The 20,868-nt window shown below is 34.7% G+C and overlaps 1 protein-coding gene across 1 annotated transcript in view; it reads right to left on the bottom strand.

The window, feature by feature from the left end:
- Positions 1-20,868, bottom strand: part of GNAI1 (guanine nucleotide binding protein (G protein), alpha inhibiting activity polypeptide 1) — an 82,474-nt gene that overhangs the window by 5,070 nt on the left and 56,536 nt on the right. Inside the window, exons 4-7 of the mRNA XM_011986096.1 lie at positions 12,856-13,013; positions 8,412-8,540; positions 3,146-3,275; positions 1,355-1,508 (exon numbers count right to left, since the gene is read on the bottom strand). Of these exons, the coding sequence (XP_011841486.1) occupies positions 1,355-1,508; positions 3,146-3,275; positions 8,412-8,540; positions 12,856-13,013 (571 nt within the window). The remainder of the gene's footprint in view (positions 1-1,354; positions 1,509-3,145; positions 3,276-8,411; positions 8,541-12,855; positions 13,014-20,868) is intronic.

The following is a 20,868-nucleotide window of genomic DNA, read 5'->3' as shown; positions in this document are numbered from 1 at the left end:
GTTTTAAAGTAAGTAACTGTGTGAAATTAGTTTGAACTGAAGTATAATTTCACAGTACGCAAAAAGAGCTATAACAATTAACATGATTATATTTACCAAAGAACCCTCCCCTTTTGGTTTCACGGAATGTTTAATTAAATGTAGCCTAGCCGTTAATGGTCGAGGAGCAGGAGGACAATGGATTTGGGTCTGGAACTGCACTCTGGCTTCATTAAGCCTCGCTATTCTCATTTGTATGGGTAGGGATACCCGAGCACTGACATCACAGGGTTGTCTTAACATTTCCCTGTAAAATGGCAGTGAATACTCATCGCACAATTTACTCAACACAAGACTCAGGAAAACTTTGTTTATAAAAAAACAAATCCTTGAGACTTTTTTTAAAAAAATAGGAAGAGTGGAGTGACGGTAAATAACTAAACTCTTCAAACTAGATTTGGAGATTACATACACCAGTGGTAGTCAAACTCCTGTTTTTTAAGGCATACTGAATGCTCTTCACTAAAATAAAACCTTACTTGATATGGAAACCAGATGAAAGCTGAGTTACTCTGCTTTAATGAAAAAGTTATAAGGTGGCGGGTGCGGGGGGCAGTAATTAGTTCTGTTCCCTCTCCCATCTCCACCTTCAACAGCAACCCAGGAGGTGCTCCAAGGAACTAAACTAAACTAAAACTAATGTTTTAGCCCAACTCCTGACTTCACAGATGGAATACTGAGACCTAGGTGAACTAACTGCCTTGTTCAAGATCATAGAGCTAATTATGGAAAAGTCAGGACTGTACTTCAGGTCTACTTTTCTCACTCCATGGAATTTTCCACTGTAGTAAAATTAAAGCACTATTAACAGTCTCATTACCAAAGTTTAGGCTTCTTGCGAAACCTTCCCTGCCCTTCTGTAAGAGTTAGCCGCCTCAATGATCCCATCTTCATTTTCCCCCTTACAATAACGTTCATGTTCCTTTTTAGCAGTAGGATGCACTGCTATTGCTTGTTGTTTAAGTATGTCTGTCTTTGAGATTAGATGGTGGGCAGAGACATGTCTTATTTATTGTACATCACACAGTACTGATATGAAATCTGTTAACTTGGTTTAAAAACAGTATTTTAACTTGGAGTCATCACTAAACATTATCTAACAGTTTTTCCATAAAATGAATACATTATTTTCAGTAATTTCCTCCATATCTAAAGGAAATTTTTGTGCTCAACTGCAGTTTGATAAATAATATCCGTTAAAGGTCTAAGAATCACTAAGCCAAGAGATTTAAATTAACAACTGAATTCTTGCCTTAGGGGAAGTTTCAATTAGAAATATGTAACTTGACAAGTTATTCCCAGAAAAGTAAAATACCTGCATATTCTGGATAGCATATAGTGAGAGGGCTCTTCTTGATTTTTTCTTCAAAGAGATCCTTCTTGTTTAGAAAAAGTATAATGGATGTATCTGTAAACCACTTGTTGTTACATATGCTGTCAAACAACTTCATGCTTTCATGCATTCGATTCTGTAACAGAAAAAAAGAAAACCAATGGTCACTAACAGCAAGGACTTTTAAGGAGTATTTTAAAAAATAATAAGTGTTGTAATAAAACAGAGTTTAGTCATTGAAAAATACATAACATATCACAAAAATACATTTCTGTCATTTCAGAACACACTTTCACTTTAGGTGAGAGAAGTGTCTAACCATCTTTCATCACTTTCTGCATCCAACTTTTACTTGCTAAGTGCCCACTATATGTCATGCTCTATGCCAGAGAACATCCTGCTACAGGACAGTATAATCTAGGATGTGAAATGTGAACATGTGAAAAGAAATGACATCGTCATAGAGTTTATTTCATCTAAGTTTCCATTAAAAGATAAACAGAGGTTTTTAAAGATTAATAAAATTAAATTGAACAAGCTAAGACCCAATTAGCCCATTACTCTAAATATTACAATAAATATAAATACTGGAAGAACACTTCCAATTCCTGTTTCTGGAACTTCTAGGATCTGTGCTCATCAAAGAGGGCACTGATACATTTTGTAGCGCTGAAATGAGAGAAACGAACATGTGGTGTTGCATTGCACTATAATTTCATAGACTTGATTTTAAAGATATAATCGTCTCTCGGTATATTCAGAGGGATTAGTACAAAGACCCCCAAAGGTACCAAAATCTGCATATACTCAAGTCCAGCAGGCGGTTCTGTGGAACCCACGTACAGGAAAAGTTGACTTTCTGCATACTCAGGTTTTGCATCCCATGAATGTGCTTGGTTGAAAAAAATTCTCATATATGTGGACCCATGCAGCTTAAACCCCTGTTGTTCAAGGGTCAACTGTACAAAACTGACATTTCTACTCCTTTTTCCCCACTTCGTAATAAAGTTAACTTAAAGTTTTACATTTCTATTTAAAAATACTTCCCCCATATTAATGGTACATTGAAACCTATCTGAAAATTACAGGGCAGCAACAAAGTATAACATATATTAAAGATTTACTGGCCGGGTGTGGTGGCTCAGGCCTGTAATCCCAGCACTTTGGGAGGTTGAGGTGGGTGGATCACCTGAGGTCAGGAGTTTGCGACCAGCCTGGCCAATGTGGCGAAACCCCATCTCTACTAAAAATACAAAAACCAGCTGGGTGTGGTGGCACGTGCCTGTAATTCCAACTACTTAGGAGGCTGGGGCAGGAGAACTGGCTTCAAACCGGGAGGTGGAGGTTGCAGTGAGCCGAGATCGTGCCACTGCACTCCACCCTGGCAACACAGCAAGACTCCATCTCAAAAAAAAAAAAAAAAAAAGGATTTACTAAACTAATAGAAGTAACAAATTAAGAAAAGGGATCTTGAACTACTATGTAAATATATTTCCATGTGCTATGTTGATATCAGATACAGAAATGCATAGTTAAGCTTACAGGCTTGAGGTGAGATTGACTCTCCATGCTTTCCTTTTCCTCAAGATCCACCTGTGCTTCTCTAGTATATTTCTCTTGTATTAGGCAAATAGAAAGGTTAGAGGAAAGACCCTGTACTTTCAAATTGTTATAGACATTAGAAAGAATTTAAGAATTTTTCTCAGAAAAATTCTTGGCAACACCTTCAGCTCTTCATGTTTCAAGCTCAACTCTTAAAGTAGTTCTACTTGCCATTTCTTCATCTTCAGCTAGAACCAGATCGTAGTCACTCAGTGCTACACAGAAGATGATCGCCGTCACTCCTTCGAAGCAATGAATCCACTTCTTCCGCTCAGATCTCTGACCTCCCACATCAAACATTCTGTTAAGAGGAGAAATGAGTTAACATCATATTAAACGTTCAAGAAGTTCTGAGAAGTTCTTTAACAAAAAAGCTCTGAATAGTTGTGGAAATGTGTGATGAAAAGGAAGGAGAGAAGGACTTTATGGGAGGAAAACAATGTCACAAACTGGACTTCTCAAAAGGGGAAAAAAATCTGCTAGTTTTTAAAAGTTTTGATTGAAGGGAGGGTATCTCTAAAACAAAAGCAAAAACAAAAGTACCCTCAAAAGACAAGACATTAACACACGGAAGAACACTTAGAACATTAAAGCAAACAAATGAATGGACTGCACTGTGTGTAAACACTGAGAAGTCACATGAAGCAACTGGGGCATGCAGAGATCAAAGAGTAAATATTCCATTTGCCACAGTCACGGACATCGAAGACAGAGAACAGAGACCCCTCCTCCTACTAAAACATGTTATTTTACCTCAGAAGTAATAAGCAAGGCTTTGATGTAAAGAAGAAGCCATTTCAGGTAAGAAAATGTAGGGCAAGCAAATAAAACTCAGATAGGGTAAAATACGTTTGCATAAAAAGTAAAATCAGGATACATTACAAAATGAGAGAACTGAACTATGACATAAATGAGTGATCCTACTGAATGGCCTCAAAATTTAGAATGGAAAAAAACTCAATTTTTATACAATATACAATAGTGAACCACTGTTGGTTACTGAACAAAGTAGTAGCAAAATCAAACAATATAAAGACAATAGTCTATTCCTTTTCTAAGATCTTCTAAAGTTAAGCAAAAGTTAAAATTTGCATAGACTACATTATACAACCTAGAAATAACCACTTATATAATGAAAACACTATGCAAACTGGTACATTTTTAAAGGCTCCATTTATCTAGATGGTGCACTAATTAAAATAGTCCCTATTTAATTCCCAGGCAAAAAGAATTTTCCCTACAGAGCAGTACTGGCCTATAAACCAAATCTGAGTACATCAACTAGTATTGTTACTTTTATGATCATTTAAGCAGCTTCATTCTTTTGGCTTAGCTGGTACCATTGTTCATTAAATTCAGGTAAGTTATATAATAAAATGTTTCTACCACAAAATAAATCAAAGAGTTAAGATGTAAAATGCATAGCTGGGTAATAAAGATCAAACAAGAACAAAATAAATGATAGTAAATTAAAATGATTTAAATTGGGTTACCATTTGCAAAAATGCCCAGGAACACAATTTGAAAATAACTTTACTGAAAAGATAGCATATCTCAGTGATGACCACACTCAAGAGTTCCCAGTAGAATTATTCTAAATGCATTTCTGCTCTCATTCATCTGAGGCTCATTTAACCTATAAAAAGCAAAGTTGAAACCATATGCTAGCAATGATAGTAATTCAACAGAATTCAAAATCCAAAATAAGACAAAGTTTATCTGAGGTTCCTGACAAACCTGTGTTTATCTTTAAGTCACCGAATAAAAACAGCAACTAAATACATCAATCTCAACCAAGAAGCCTAAATGGAGTACGATAAATGAACCTCGTGGAAGGATAATGGTGAGAGTCAACTTTACTCAATCCCAGTATTTGCTGGATGCTGAAATGACAGGTTTGAAAAACCTAGGAGGGAAGTGAAAACTATGGTCCTGAAATAAATGTTTAAGAGTGCACCTAAACAAGATGAAAAGTGAATTTTATACAGTCAGACTGCCTTAAGTACCAAATAACTGATTTAGTATTTGCCTCTGCCACTTATTACTATTTATAGAGTTCTCACCTTTACAACATTTTTCATAGGTAATAACTCATTTTATTTTTAAGCCTCTAACAGAGCAAAACTGTAATAGAATGTTAAGAAACTTAACCAAGTTTACCCAACTACCTATTAGGGGAACCGAGGTCTAGAATCTTTACTTGCTAACTCCAACTCCACACATTTTCTCCTCAGACAATATTGGTTAGAAATACAGTAGTTCCCCCTTATTCCTGGTTTCACTCTCTGCAGTTTCAGTTACCTGTGGTCAACCAAGGTCCAAAAATACAACAGTATTTTGAGAAAGTGAGACCACATTCACATACCTTTTAATTATAGTGTGTTGCCATGATTGTTCTATGTTATTATTAGTTGTTAGTCTCTTACTGTGCTGAATTTATAAACTTTATCATAGGTATGTACGCCTACGAAGAAACACGGTGTATACAAGGTTCAGTACTATTAGCAGTTTCAAGCATACATGGGGGGTCTTGGAACATATCCCCTCAAATAAGGGGGGACTACTGTAAGCCATTAGCTGAACATAATTTAAGTATGCTTTAGAACACAATCTTTAAAACAAAGTGAACAAAAACCAAAATCAGAATCTAAGGTATACTAGGTTAAAAAAAAAATTCTAAGTCCCAATCTAATAGTGAACTTCCTTGTCATTAAAATCACTTCTTAGTTTTAAGATAAAATGATGATATTCTCCGGATCAGACATACCTGATTATTTGAAATCAGAGTACTCAGTTTGTTTATTTAATATTATGGAAATAGTAATAAGCAGACTAAAAGAAGTTAAACAATTTCAGTAAGAGATAATGACAGCACTATAAAATGTCCACTGAGGGCTTTTTTTTAAGAAAAGAATGAAAATGAAAAAAAAAAAAGCCCCTATGCAAAACCATAGCATGTATTAAAGCACAAAGCTAATGTTGCCAGATAAATTAATTATGACCTATATCTTTGTTTAAGAAAGCAGGTCAATGTTTGTTTCTTGGGGAGAAGTAGCCATGAAAATTGAAATAAAGCTTTAGTTTTCTGGAAAATTCAATTACATGAACCACCTGTAAATCAGTGACAAGTGATAGCAACAAATGTATTAAATATAAAATATTTATGGAAGCAATCAGAAGTATTGTTGCATATAATTTAACAGTGCTCACTACTTCTAACAGTGAGATTTCTTTATGAGATGAACCGATAACTATTTTTTCTCTCACTAGGAACCTTTATTCCAAGATGATTTTAGAAATTCTGCTTTATTATCATGACCATTTCAGAGCAATAAAGTTAGATGAAGCAAAGCCTAATCCGTAATTCACAGTAAAGATTTATTTAGAATGATTATGTTGAATCATATAATTTTTAGTGAAAATAAAAAAGACAAAATAATTTCAATAACGATATGGGACACTCCGTTTGCAAACCAAATGCAGACAAATTACTTTTTGGCAAACAGAATAATATAAGTTTATTGTTCTTTTGCTTGTGTAATCTTTTAAAAAATTCTTTTTGGTATTGTGGGGATGGAGTTGGGTAAAAGTTAAGGAGATATATACACAGTCTTGTAAAGTTTGAATTTCTACAAAGACACCAAAAACCTCCACTAAACATAATCTTAAAAAAAAAAATCACAAACTGATAACAAATGATTTATCTAACCCTTCACTGTATTTAAAAGTTGAAATTTAGAAAAACATGAAATATTAAAATTTTCCTTAAAAAAACAGACCATAAACACCTTTTCTAATCCAATCTCCTGCAGTGACAACTGGAGTGTGCTCAATTTGGGTCAACATATCTATAAAGTTCTGCAGCTGTGCGATGATAGCTACTTGATGCCCATGACTACAGTGGCAATCTTAAAATCAATCTTAACCTTGCTGGGTTAAAAACAAACAAAAATATCCCTATCTGTTAAATTTAAAAGAACAACAACAATAAAATCCCTATAAGTCTACAACTCACTTAATTCTAGCATTTTTATTATTTTCATTTCCAGGAATATTTACTAGTGAATATGTGGTGTAGGACACGCATAGGTTTTAATACTGTGTGAATAATGTGACTCTATTATAGTCATATAAATTAGTCATTGACTTCAGAAGGGCCTCCCAAAGCTATTGAACAGCTTTGTGTTTGGTGTTCCTTCAGCTGAACACTCAACTGGCACTTGGGACATGTGACATTTTAAATGAATGTGAATTATAAGAAACTAGCAGATTTTAAAAAAAGAACTTCTGCCTCTTTATTTAGCTTCAATGTACTGAAATAAAAAATACTAAGAAGGAAAAAAGGAACATCTGTATTTTTTAATGAGTATTTTTTAACATCAAGTAACACTACAGTGGTCTTAGATGTCTATGACAATACAGAAGTTTTCAGTAGAATATCCTGTGATGTTATCTTATTAATGTATATATCTTTACATAGGCCACATACTTTCTCTTTTCATGATTTTACTATTACTTTAATAGAAATGATGAATAACAGTACAGACTTAAAGGCAATTTTGTTTGAGTGAACAATGAAATGAGTAAGTGGAGCATTTTAGAAGAAGTCAGTCATGGTAACAACTAGCAGATGACCTGGAAGGGAAACACATGAAAGTAACTGACCAGGAAGGCTGTATAATAAAACAAGACTCTGCAAATGAAAACATCATATTCAGTTGTGTTTAAGTCCAACAGTTTTCCTCATACCTTGGAAACTGTTATTTACTGGAAAAAGAGAAAAGTCGTTTTGTAAATTTGAATATGATGTTTTACTAAACTTTCCTGAGCCTCGTTCATTATAAAATGAGGGAACTGGGAAAACATTCACTCCAAGACCCCTCGCATTTCTAAAGACTACAATTCAGTGCTCTTCTGCTCAGACCTCAGTAAGCGGATATTCAGTACACTTTAAATGTGTATTTCTTATCATGAAATAGTGCATAAGGACTACGTTCACAGGGACGGAAAGTTCCCTAGGAAGAAAACTGTTCATGAAAAAATTGTTAAGGGTGCTCTTAATATTTCCATAAATAAGCATTTATACTATCAGTAAAACTTGCTCTCTTTTTACCTAAAAATAGATGGCAACACTTTCCGAAAACACAGTAGATTAGAGCAGAATTTTCTGTTTAGAAATAAAAGCCAAAAACTATTTTGTTTGAATCACTGTAAAAACTACAGGCAAAACGGAATTTGCCTGGATAGATTTTCTTAAATAAAAATATTCCACTTGGGAATGCTTTTTTTGACTTCACCCAAAAATTATTTTGTATAATCATCTGAAGAAAGTTTTTTTCCAATTGTAATTTCCGACTGTAAAAATGTTGTCAACTTTTATTATACCTTTTATTTCTAAAACAATGTGTTTTATAGCTAAAATTAGAAAGCTACTCACTTAAAATGAAGATCTTTGAAAGTAAAATGGGTTTCAACAATTCCTGTAGTTTTCACTCTAGTTCTGAGAACATCTTGTTGAGTCGGGATGTAATTTGGCTGAGCTATTCTGTCCAAGTCATTCAAATAGCTGAAAAAATTAAATGAAACAACGTATTAAATATAGCCAATAAAGATCATCCAAAACAAAAATTAAAACACACTGCAATATAAGCGATAATCTGAAATCACTAAAAGTTTTTAAAATTCTGTGTAAAGATACAAACGAGTTTAAGTTTGTATCTTCTTATATAACTCCCATGGAAATAAAAATGTTTACACCTCTGCAACCACAAAGCTCTTTTAGTATGTTTTAAATATGTTCTTTATTTCTAAGGGACAGTTAGTAATTCAAAGGAAAAAGAATAACTTAAAAAAAAAAAACAGAAAGCTAGTACACGGCATGAGTTTGTTTCTTAGAATTCTTTATCACACTTTTTGGATATAGCACTGTGTTTATGATCCAGACATCACTCTTTTTTATTGAAGATTTTTAAAGTCTTAATTTTGGAGCAAGTAGTGATGAAAGCTCTGCCCAAAGGCTGAATGAGATGTTTCTTTTCAACCAGTCTTACGTTACATACAGGAAAACAGCACATACTCCTCTACGCTGCACTTTACTGCTCTCTAAATCAATACATGTTTTAGTCACTCATGTAATACTCTCTGCCACTGGTGCTACATATGTTGTGATATAAAAATGTAGTGGTATCATACCATGCAATGTAAAAAAGTTATTTTGTGTCAAATTATATGGTATAGTCAGTAATTCACAGAAAGTATAGGTATGGAGAGATTAATGTGGATCTAGGTGATTAAAGAAGGATTCATGGATAGTGAGGGGTGTAAACAGAATAACGGGGATGGAAGAAAAGGAATGACACTGCCCCAGGAGAAGCTGTAAATTAGTATGGAGATGAGAACAGTTGCCTGTTCTTTCTTGGAGAGTAAAGCCACTAGTAAGCTATACAAAGCCTTAAACGAGGAGTTTGGAATGAGTCCTAAGGTCAGCTGAATGTAGAGAGCATCACCGCAGTGCTTTTATTACGAGAGCTATAAGGTGACTGATAACTTAGAAATAAAAAATGTTTTAGACAGTCAAGTGTATGTATGTGGTAATTATACTAGAACACATAGAGAGATGACAGCCTGAGTTACCTGTATTGTATTTACTGAAGTTAAGAGAATCTTATCACATTGGTGGTAATACTCCAGTACTTTCTCTGTGCTTTTAATTCCAAATGTTCTACTTTACTGTAAGAAAATCCGACTTAACAAATCAAACAAGCCATGGCAAGATTTTACTGCCTCTTTAAAATAATGAGCTACTCTTATTTAAAATGTTCTTTGATTACTCACAGATTTCTTTGCTTAAAACTGTTACAGTTCGCCGGGCACGGTGGCTTGCGCCTGTAAACCCAGCACTTTAGGAGGCCGAGGTGGGCAGAACACGAGGTCAGGAGATTGAGACCATCCTGGTCAACATGGTGAAACCCCGTTTCTACTAAAAATGCAAAAATTAGCTGGGCGTGGTGGTGTGTGCCTGTAATCCCAGCTACTCGAGATGCTGAGGCAGGACAATCGCCTGAACCTGGGAGGCCAAGGTTGCAGTGAGCCAAGATCATGCCACTGCACTCCAGCCTGGCGACAGAGCCAGACTCCATCTCAAAAAACCAAAAACCAAAAACAAAAACAAAACAGAAACAAAACAAAAAACTGCTACAGTTCAAAAAAATCTCTAAAAATAATATTTCAATAAGACAAAGAAGAAAAGCAGGCACTGCGAAAAATTCTGATTGTTCTAAATGATTACAAATTTAAAGTGTGAATTGGTGGGGAGTCAGCCCTAATGGGCAACTTGACTGCATCTTAGCATCCCCAGTCAAGAACTCATAGATCAAGATTCCCTCTAATAACTATGGAGAAAAATGTTTCTATGACTTTCTTCATTCCTAAAAAGCAGCCACATTAGTGCCATCTTAAGGTCATGACTATTAGAATAAAATAATGTAAAACTAAAGCAACATATTTTTCATTTTATAATTTTAATTTTTTTTTCTTTTAGATATGGTCTTGCTCTGTCACCCAGGCTGGAATGCAGCTGCGCAGTCATAGCTCACTACAGCCTCAACCTTCTGGGCTTGGGTGATTCTCCTGACTCAGTCTCTCAAGAAGCGAGGACTATAAGGGATGGGCCACCATGCCTGGCTAATTTTTTTGTTTTTACTTTTTGTAGAGACAAAGTCTCAGTATGTTGCTCAGGCTGGTCTGGAATTCCTGGGCTCAAGTGATCCTCTCACCTCAGCCTCCCCAAATGCTGGGATTACAAAGCATAAGCCACCAATGCCCAGACTATGTTTTTGTTAACTCATTTTCAAGTAGTGTGCACAGCAGAGAGTACTGGACAAGAGACTGAGGGGGTCTGGAAGTTCCCACATATAGTGAGAAAGAGAACTTCAATCTGTCATTCCCAAGTAGCACCCCTTAATTACTGGAATAGCTCCTTTTGCTGGGCTCCACTCAAAGCAATCTTCTCATAATAGTGACTCCCACTTAAATCTCTGCAGATGCTGGTGGTGTCAAAGCAAATATGGTTTAAGAGTTGTGTTCTTCCTATAAGTATTTTTTCTAATTTGTCTTCTAGCCTCTGTGATGCCTGGTTTATGAATTCATTCATTATTAAACAAGATCATATTGAGTGCTGCCTGTGTCAGGCTGTGGGAATACATTAGGTAAAAACACATTACTGAATTTACAATGTAATGGCAGAGACAGAAAATAATCAAATATTCACAACATAAACAGAAATAAAATAACCTCAAAATAAAAGGAAAGCTGAAGAAAAAGTAAATTAGGAGTACCTAAAACTGGAGAGCAAGGACCAACTCAGCGAGTCAAGGAATATTTCTTTGTATAGGATATGATACCAGTTGGAGAGATGAGCTACATATTCAATGTGTTTATGTTATATATACATGTATAAACCACGTAATAATATATAAGGTTAATACAAGTGTAAAATGTTAAAAATATAGATTAAGAAATACAGGGTTATAAAGATTGATGTGGGTGATACAATATTATTTCTTAAACACACTAAATCACACAACATATAGTACCTATGCTGATGCTGAACAAATAATATAATTCGCTCTTCAGGAGCCACACCTCATTTACTTATTCATTGTGGCGAAGTGTATGCATTCACCTAGACCTTTCAAAATCTGTCATCTATCTAATCCTTACTTGTGTCCCTAACAGCCAACAGCTGTGTCAAGAAAATGGAACAATCCTGGAAAGTAAAACAAATGCACAACATAGATTTTAAGAGCAATTAATGCCTAATACATATCATATAGGACTTTTTGAGTATGTGTGGTAAATTATAAATTTGTTTTTTTTGTTGTTTTTGGTGTTGTTCTATGGAGATCACCAAACAGAAAGCTCCCTGATTAGGTTTTTATTTTTTATTTTTTTGAAACAGGGCCTCGCTCCATCCACAGGCTGGAGTGCAGTGGTACGTTCATGGCTCACTGCAAACTCAAACTCTTGAGTTCAAGCAATCATCCTGTCTCAGCCCCACTGAGTAACTGGGACCACAGGTGTGCACCATCATGACTAGATAATTTTTGTATTTTTGTAGAGATGTGGGGGTGGGTCTCGTTAAGTTACCCAGACTGGTCTCAAACACCTGGGCTCAAGAGAGCTGCCCACCTTGGCCTCTCAAAGTGCTGGGATTACAAGCAATGAGCCACCTCACCCAGCTTCCCTGATTAGGTTTTATCACAACTTGTTTTGCAAACTTTCTGGCGCCACCACCTGAAAATTTAGGGCAGATTTTTCTTCTAAAAAACTGAACTTAAGTATCTGGAAACTGTGTCAAATACAACAGGGCACACACACAACTGACAATTTTCAAATACAGAGCTATTTTACTTACTGAAAAAATATCTTGATTCTGCACTCTTTCAAAAAAATCCCTAAAGTACCTGTCATTGAACAAGTAACTCTTCTTAGGCACTGCTAGCATAATGAAAAGAACTCAAATCAGTTACACTCTCAAGATAGCTCCAAGTAAACTTATACACCCCAATTCAGAGTGGATTCTGGAAACTTCCAATTACTTTCTTGAAAATATATTGGAAAAGGTACCATTTTGCAAGTTTCAATTAGAGTTACATAGCATGAGTCTCCTGAGACACTACTGAACACACAGGAAATAACATTGCTATCTACACACACACAACACACATAAGACAGATAAAATTTTAAAATATTGTCATCTTGAATATCCTAAGTTGTACAAGAATGTGTCAGCCAATTCTGCAATAAAATTGACTTGGAAGTATATTTGACTTGCAAGTAATTATTCATGATAGTTTAGTTCTGAAGTTATGATTACTTACTATGCTGCAGAATCATTAAGCTGGTACTCTCGGGATCTGTTGAAACAGGCTTGTACACCACTATCTTTCCACAATCTCTTTATAACTCCAGCAAGTTCTGCAGTCATAAAGCCTTCTTCAGCAGCTCCAGCTAGCACAAAGAGTTGGCGTGCATCATCCTGAACATTCAAAGGACATTTTTTTTAAGTAAATAGGGATATGTTTGAGATAAAAAGTACAAAGGAGACAATTATAGAGTTAAAAAAAAAAATGGCAATAGTGAATTTTCTCTGTTTTTATTAATGTGTCATTACTTTTCTTTCTCTAAGGCACCACTTAAAAACTGGGTTGACTAAAAGACAATAATCATACATCATACGTCTATGTTTTGTGGTGTCAGTAGTATCTGTCAAGGCACTAGGAAGCTGGAAGAATAACTAAGGTTCCAGCTCATAAAGGGGACATTAACCAATTATCCACTCACAGTTTTTTTGTGTATTTGAAGATGGTCATTTTTGAGAAAACAGAAGAAGAACCTATGTCTTCTTCCTCTCTCCTCAAAATGTTTTCTAAACTAAGAAACACAACTTTTAAAAATTAGAGATAGAATTGAACTAAGTGTTAGCTTTCTGATATACCTTATAGTTGCAAAATAAGTTCAGAGCAGGGAGAAATCAATGTGGAGTGGGCAAGACCAGAAGACTAGTTGCATACAATGGTCTGAGATTATCAGGAGATTTTAAGTATGGCCACATTAAAATCAATGGGGCAGAAGTTGGGAGCAGGTGTTTTGCTAATCCAGGCACAGAAAACAAAATAAGCACAGCTTTGGAGTAGAAATACTCATGATATATATAGAAGACAGTATGTAAAAATTTCTAAATGAAAAGATACTTTATATAAAGTTAATTAAACTTTGCTTAAAATTTGAAGCTACTCATATTTGGTTATTCTGATCCACAAGTAATCAACCACTCTAAATCAGTGTGGGGTCCAAGAGAAATATAACGTGCACCACTAATACAATCTAAATTTTCTAATAGCTACATTTGTAAAAGCTTTTTTTAAAGCTATGTGAAATGATTTTTAACAGTATTATTTAACCTATGTATAAAAATATCAATTCATTTATATGTAATAAATATACAATTATATTTATTATGAAATTTATTATGTATATTTTTTCATACATATTACAAAATCTGGTGTGTATTTTATGCAAACAGCCCATTTCAATTCAGAGTAGATACATTTTAAGGATTCAGTAGCCACATGCGGATAGTAGATAACATACTGGATAACATAACTCCAGTTTTCAAGTAATAACACAATTTTTAAAAAACACAACAATAAACAAACAAAAAACCCAGATGTGAAATTTCTTTCTTAACCAAGATTCTCCTTAACTTGAAATATGTAGCTTTAAGTTAACTGGGTGGACAATTCCTAATTTCTCTCAAGGGGCATTCTTCCAAAGTATCGTAGCAGATGCTTACAAAGTGATGGCACACATTATTATAAGGGGTATAGAAGAGAAGCAGCATTTGGTGACACAGGCTAGCAGAGTGTACTAGCTGACAATATAAATTCATGCTGTTGCCAATTTGTGAAACATTTTCTTTTCAGCTGGAACCCATCATGAAAAATAATTAAGTCTCTCAGCATGAGAACATATTATTCAAGCATATGCTTCCCTTTTTAGCAAATCACAAGAGAAATGCATGCAAGCAAGCGACACGTGCATAATATCCTTAATAAACCTCACATAACATGGTTTCAAGTCATTCTTAGCACCATTAGCCTAATTCCAGTAAACAATTATTCAATTATCTGATTACCTATACATGAGAAATTTCTGAATCTGACCATTTTTATTTATTAAATTACATCAAACATAACCTATTTTAGTAAAGTACTTTTCGTATAAGTAGGTTTTTAAATGAGCTTTCATTATGACGTCTTCATTCAATTTCAATAGCATTTTTTGACAAAAAAGGACTAATGCCCTCCAGTATGGGTTACAAGAGCACATTCTTCTCAAACTTTCCAGGGACAGGCCTGAAGAAAAGCCTTAAGAAACTCTGGAAGCTGTATTTATAAATTGCATTCTCTCTGTGGCATTAAAAAAAATGTTTCTTTTTCATAATTCCACATATAAGTAAGATGATGTAATATTTTCCGGTGTCTGGCTTATTTCACTAAGCATAATGTCCTTCGGGTCTCAAAAAAAATTCACAGAAACAAAAATAGGTCAAGGTCAAATATACAAAGGTAGAGGACAAACCAGTAGTTATGGCTGTGGGGTGGGGGAGGAGAGGAGGGAGGAGAAAGAGAAAATAGACATATTCAAAGAATACAAAGTAGCAGATACGCAGGATGACCAAGTCTAGAGAAGTGGATACTGAAGTACAATATGAGGACTGTAGCTAATGAAAATGTACCGTATTCGAGATTTTTGTTAAATAGGTTTTAACTGCTCTTGTAGCCAAAAAATTTAACTATGTGAGATAATGGATATGTTAACTTGCTCCACTAGAGTAACCATTTTACTATCTATATGTATCTCATAACATCAAGTTGTAAAGCTCAGATAATTTTTTCAAGCCTCTTTTCTTTAAAAAAAACTTTTCTTTAAAAAAAACTTACTGGGATTATTCACTTCCACATCATTACCAGGACATTCAGGTGTGTCTGTAGATGAGCTTTCAGGTAATAAATCTGAGCAGAAGAACACTGCTGAAATTATTCTACCTAATCTTCTGTATAAAACGAACCCAAGGCACAAAGAGCTTAAGCAACTTACTTAAAGTTCCATGGCTAGTCACCCAATCATACAAAGTAGGCAGTCAACAGTTCATAAGTGGCTATATCTAAAACAGGATAAATTTTAAAAACACAGAATGATGACAATGATTTTATCTTGCCATGGAATGAGGTCTTTGCAAAATTTATGAGAAGGAAAATTACTTAACATTTATAAATATAAATGTGAGTGTACCAAAACAGTGTGATGCGGAGTAGAAAAAGAATAGAGATTACTTAAGAGAAGACTGGAGTTTGGTAAGGAGGGTTACAGGTTAATAAAGCAGTTTACAGGAAGTCTTTGTGGTGGTGAAGAGAAACATTATTTGACAGGCAATTATTTGACAGAAAAATTCCTCTGATGTAGCAAAGCTAAAATATTTTCAAATTACTAAAAGCTAAATAAAAATAAGATGATTTAGAGAAGGTAAATTCCAGTTCATATAACCGTGTGCTCTGAGAACTCAGAAAGGAGCTATGAAGCACTATTTTGTCAAGAGACAAATAATAAGTCCTCATTGCAAGCAGTGATCAGGGAATATCTAGCATGCTGTACTTATTTAGTGATTACATGTTTTATTTAAAGCTATCACCCAATTTATGAAAATTCAGAAGAGTCTGCCTAGGATAGGAGGAGAAGACTTTGAGGGAGCATGATGGCTGTAGTCTGACATAATTACAAGGTAACAAAGAACAGAGTTCATGTTTAGGCACAGAGCAGAAAAAGGAGCATTCTTAGAGCAAAAGATATCAGAGTTCATCTCAATTACAAGATTTTTTTTTTTTTTTAAATAAAGCCACCTGAAAAACAAAAAAGGGAAGGGGAATGAGAGACTGAGGTTTTAAAGCAAAGTGGTATGACTATTCATTGTAATACAGCAGGTAGAATTTATGCATAAGATTAAGAGTTTACATTTAAAAAGATCAGCAAACCCTTCTAAAACAGAAGCTAAATAATATGGTAATGGAGTGTTATTGAGAGTTTCTAGCACGAAAGGGTGTTGAATTTTACTGAAGGCCTTTCCTTCATCTATTGAGATAATCATGTGGTTTTTGTCTTTGGTTCTGTTTATGTGATGGATTACATTGATGTGCGTATGTTGAACCAGCCTTGCATCCCAGGGATGAAACTGACTTGATCAGCTGTTAAAGAGTTGCTTTAAAGAATACATACATGTAAAATACATTTTTTTCTAAAAGCACAAATATAATCAAAGTAAAACTGACTTGAGGAAATGAAATGGGAAGTCATTTTTCTTTTTTCCCCATAAATTTATCTGACATATAGTTAAAATTAACTTAAAAGGAGGAAAAAGCCTAAAATAAAGTTAATTTTAACTATATGTCAGAGATAAATTTTTAACTAAATTGCAGTGAATTTAGCATGAATTAGGAGTTTCATTAAGTCAACAAGGGAAATTATCAATAAATATATAAATATACATATTTACAAATCTTATACATGTGTATTTTTTCAAATTGGTAAAATGGAGAAATACTAACATTTAAGCGTTCTTTGTACTGACAAGAGAACTTGTCAAGAGATACAGAAATGTGAGATAAGTGAAATGAGAAGAGAAATATACTATATTAGAAGTACACATTCATTTCAAATGGTAGCTAGTAACATTTTGCCACATATATATCAACATTTTTCAGAATCAAAACAAAAACCGTAAGTTTCTTCATCTTAGTTCTCAAACATAAACCAGAATACTACTAAAAATGATACAAACATTCGTGAGGAAAAAACAAGTAAAAGTAATAAGGAGCATTTTGAAAAAGACTAGGAGCACAGGGATGTTTTTATCAGATATTGAAAGCCTACAATATGTAGAAACAGTCTACTATGAAGGCAGATCCATAGGGGGAAAAAATCCCAAATCTGAACTTATTACACGATAAATGTGGCAAGATAAATCAGTCAGAAAAGATATGATTAATCCAGTCACACTGGTGATAATTAGATAGCCACCTGAAGAGAAATAAAATAATGTACATCCTTCATGCATACTCCATGCTTCAGACAGATTAAAAAATAAACACAGAAACAAATGGTAAAATTCACTCCCTTGAAATTCCTCTTGCTTTTAAAAGAGCATCAATATTTGCTAAATCTTTTGTTGAGAGAGGATGTTCTACATTTAAACACAATGGAAGAAATAACAGGTGAAGATTTAAACACTTTTTAAAATATAGTATTACCATAACATTAATGGCAGTTAAGTAAAATGTGACTTACTAAACATTTGTATTAGTGGACAAAGGGTTAATACATATGTACATATAAACAAGCAAATAGATCATCAAAACACGAAGATTCCAAGTGGTAAATGAATAAAGTGTCACAAACCACATAGAAAAATAAAAATATAATCAATTGACACGGAAAACTGGTCAGCTACATTAAAAACGGAAAATTCAAAATAAGCTGATACATGATTTACTAACAACAAATTAGCAAAGATTTTTTAAATACAAGACTCCTAAATTTTGGCTGCCCAGAGTGCTAAGAAAACGCATTCCAAAAACTGCTGCAAGGAAGGCAAACTGATAGAACCTTTCTAAAAAACAATCTAGCAAATCTGGCAGACAGACATAGACAAACTAACTAATGAAAGTAAATAACAAAGTTATTGGAACAGAAAAATGGCCATTATGCAGAAACATACATGAGGCTTGGGGGGAAAAACTTATGTAAGTCAATTCAAGGTGAGGATTCCTACTCCTCACAGCCTGAAGTATTCTAAATAAGTGCTTCTCAAGCTGTCTGTGATGAAGAACCAGTGTTGTGTTTTATTTCATTTGCATTTGTTTCCAATCTATTCCAGAATAATAATAGAAAAAATTAAATGACATACAAAATATAAATTAATGTTTTAAAAACTCTCAGAGTGAACATATAAATTACTCAGTCAATTGCTATAAACCCAATGCTTACGTTTAATTTCTATACCCACTTTGTGCACACTCTTGTGGACAGGCACTGGCCTATGAATCACATTGTGAACAGCACTCCTGTAAGTGCCCAGTGCCTGAACAGGCGAATAGGCCCCTCTGTAAAGCTTCTAAAATTTTACTTCATTAGAAACATAATCACCTAAATTATCAATATATTATCACTCACAGATGGACCATCCTCATTCTGCGAAAGTTCTGAAATGATATTAGGCATAAAATGTGATTGCTCCATGCCAGCCTTGAAAACAATTTTATTTCTTCTCATTTTCTTCTCATTTTAAATAATCAGTGTATAATCTGTTTTGGAAATCTGGTAACTGCCAAATACGAAGCAAACCACAGAAAATTACTCACCGCTTACTAAGATTTTACATCTTCTTACTCAATTCTTACCAAATCAACCTATATACTAAGATGTAATCCCAACGAAGTCAACAAGCTGTTTTGGTTTGTTGTGTTTCAACAGGGTTGTGGGGGAATTAAGTTGGCTCTCAAGTTCATCTGGGAGAGAAATTATGATGGCATTGTTATCTGGCAAAAGAACAATGGAATGAAATGGGGTGCACTTACTCTATCTACCAGGTGCCAACTAATCCATGAAACCACAGAAATTAAAATGGTGTGACTCTCACAAGAGTAACAGTAATGTAATAATAATTACTTAAAAAAAAAGAAAAAACGCTGGGCATGGTGGCTCACGCCTGTAATCCCAGCACTTTGGGAGGCTGAGGCAGGTGGATCACCTGAGGTCAGGAGATCAAGACCAGCCTGGCTAACATGATGAAACCCCATCTCTACTAAAAATACAAAAAAATCAGCTGGGTGTGGTGGTGGATGCCTGTAATCCCAGCTACTCGGGAGGCTGAGGCAAGAGAATCGCTGAACCAGGAAGGCGCAGGTTGCAGTGAGCCGAGATCGTGCCACTGCACTCAAGCCTGGCAAGAAGAGGGAAATTCTGTTTCAAAAAACAAATAGAAAAAAAGCAAAAGACAACAATAGCAGTAACAGACATTTATTGAGCATGTATTATGAAGAAGGCATGTGGGGAGTGCTTAATATTCATAATGTCATTATTCCTCACAACCCTACAACACAGATGTTATCATTATTTCCCTTGTATTATAAGGAAACACGCTTAGGGAGGTTGAATAGCTTAATACGTGACAGATGTGGGGAAAAGGAATACATCAATAGAAAGAAAAACTGGAGTCCAGAAACACACTCAATTTAATGCTAAGGGTAGCAATTTCAAGTCGCTGAGGAATAGACAGAATAGACTGATTATTTAATATTTAATAAATGACTGTTAGGCAAAAGATATGATAAAATACACTTAGATCCTAACTAGCAACAAACACAACATTTAAAGCTGTGTGAAGCGATAACGAGATAAATATAAAAAATAAAACTACAAACATTCTAAAAAATAAGAGAATTTAAAAAAGTATAAGGTGAAGAATGCCATTCTAATAAGAAACAAAACACAGAAGTGAGAATCCACTGTAAAAATCTTAACAGTTTTGTAATGTACTATTTAAAAAACTAAAAGAAATATGCTAGGCAAAAGTATTTGCAATATGCAAGGAAGGGTTAATATCCTTAATACTTAAACAGAATCAATGTGAAACGATAAGTAATTGAACAGAAATGAGTAAAAACTAAGGATTTTACAGAAGAAATACAAACGAAAAAATGTTTTAAAATAATCCTCAAATTCATTAAAAATCAGAAAAAAACTAGAAAAAGGCAGTATTTCACATTTATCAGATGTTAAAAATTGAAACGCTGATAACATCTAAGTTGGTGAGACTACCGTAAAACAGACACTGATGAATGGTTACTAAAACAGATTATTTATGTTGCTTTTCTTCGGAAAGCAAACCTGTGGTACCTATCAAAATTCAATATCTGGTTATCCTTCAACTCAGGGTTAATACTTCCAGAAACAGAAATACATTCAGACTTCTTTTGAATATATTGTTTGTGGCTGGGTGCGGTGGCTCACGCCTGTAATCCCAGTACTTGGGGAGGCCGAGGTGGGCGGACAACTTGAGGCCAGGAGCTCAAGACCAGCCTGGCCAACACAGTGAAACCCTATCTTTATGAAAATACAAAAATTAGCCAGGTGTGGTGGCACACATCCATGGTCCCAGCTACTTGGGAGGCCGAGGCATGAGAACTGCTTGAACTCGGGAAGTGGAGGTTGCAGTGAGCTGAGATTGTACCACCGTACTCCAGCCTGGGCTACAGAGCGAGACTCTGTCTCAAAAA

Source organism: Mandrillus leucophaeus, unplaced genomic scaffold (genome assembly GCF_000951045.1).
Source record: "Mandrillus leucophaeus isolate KB7577 unplaced genomic scaffold, Mleu.le_1.0 Scaffold293, whole genome shotgun sequence".
Taxonomy (NCBI): Eukaryota; Metazoa; Chordata; class Mammalia; order Primates; family Cercopithecidae; genus Mandrillus; species Mandrillus leucophaeus.
Note: the sequence above shows the minus strand (reverse complement) of the source record. Positions and strands in the feature narration are given on the sequence as shown.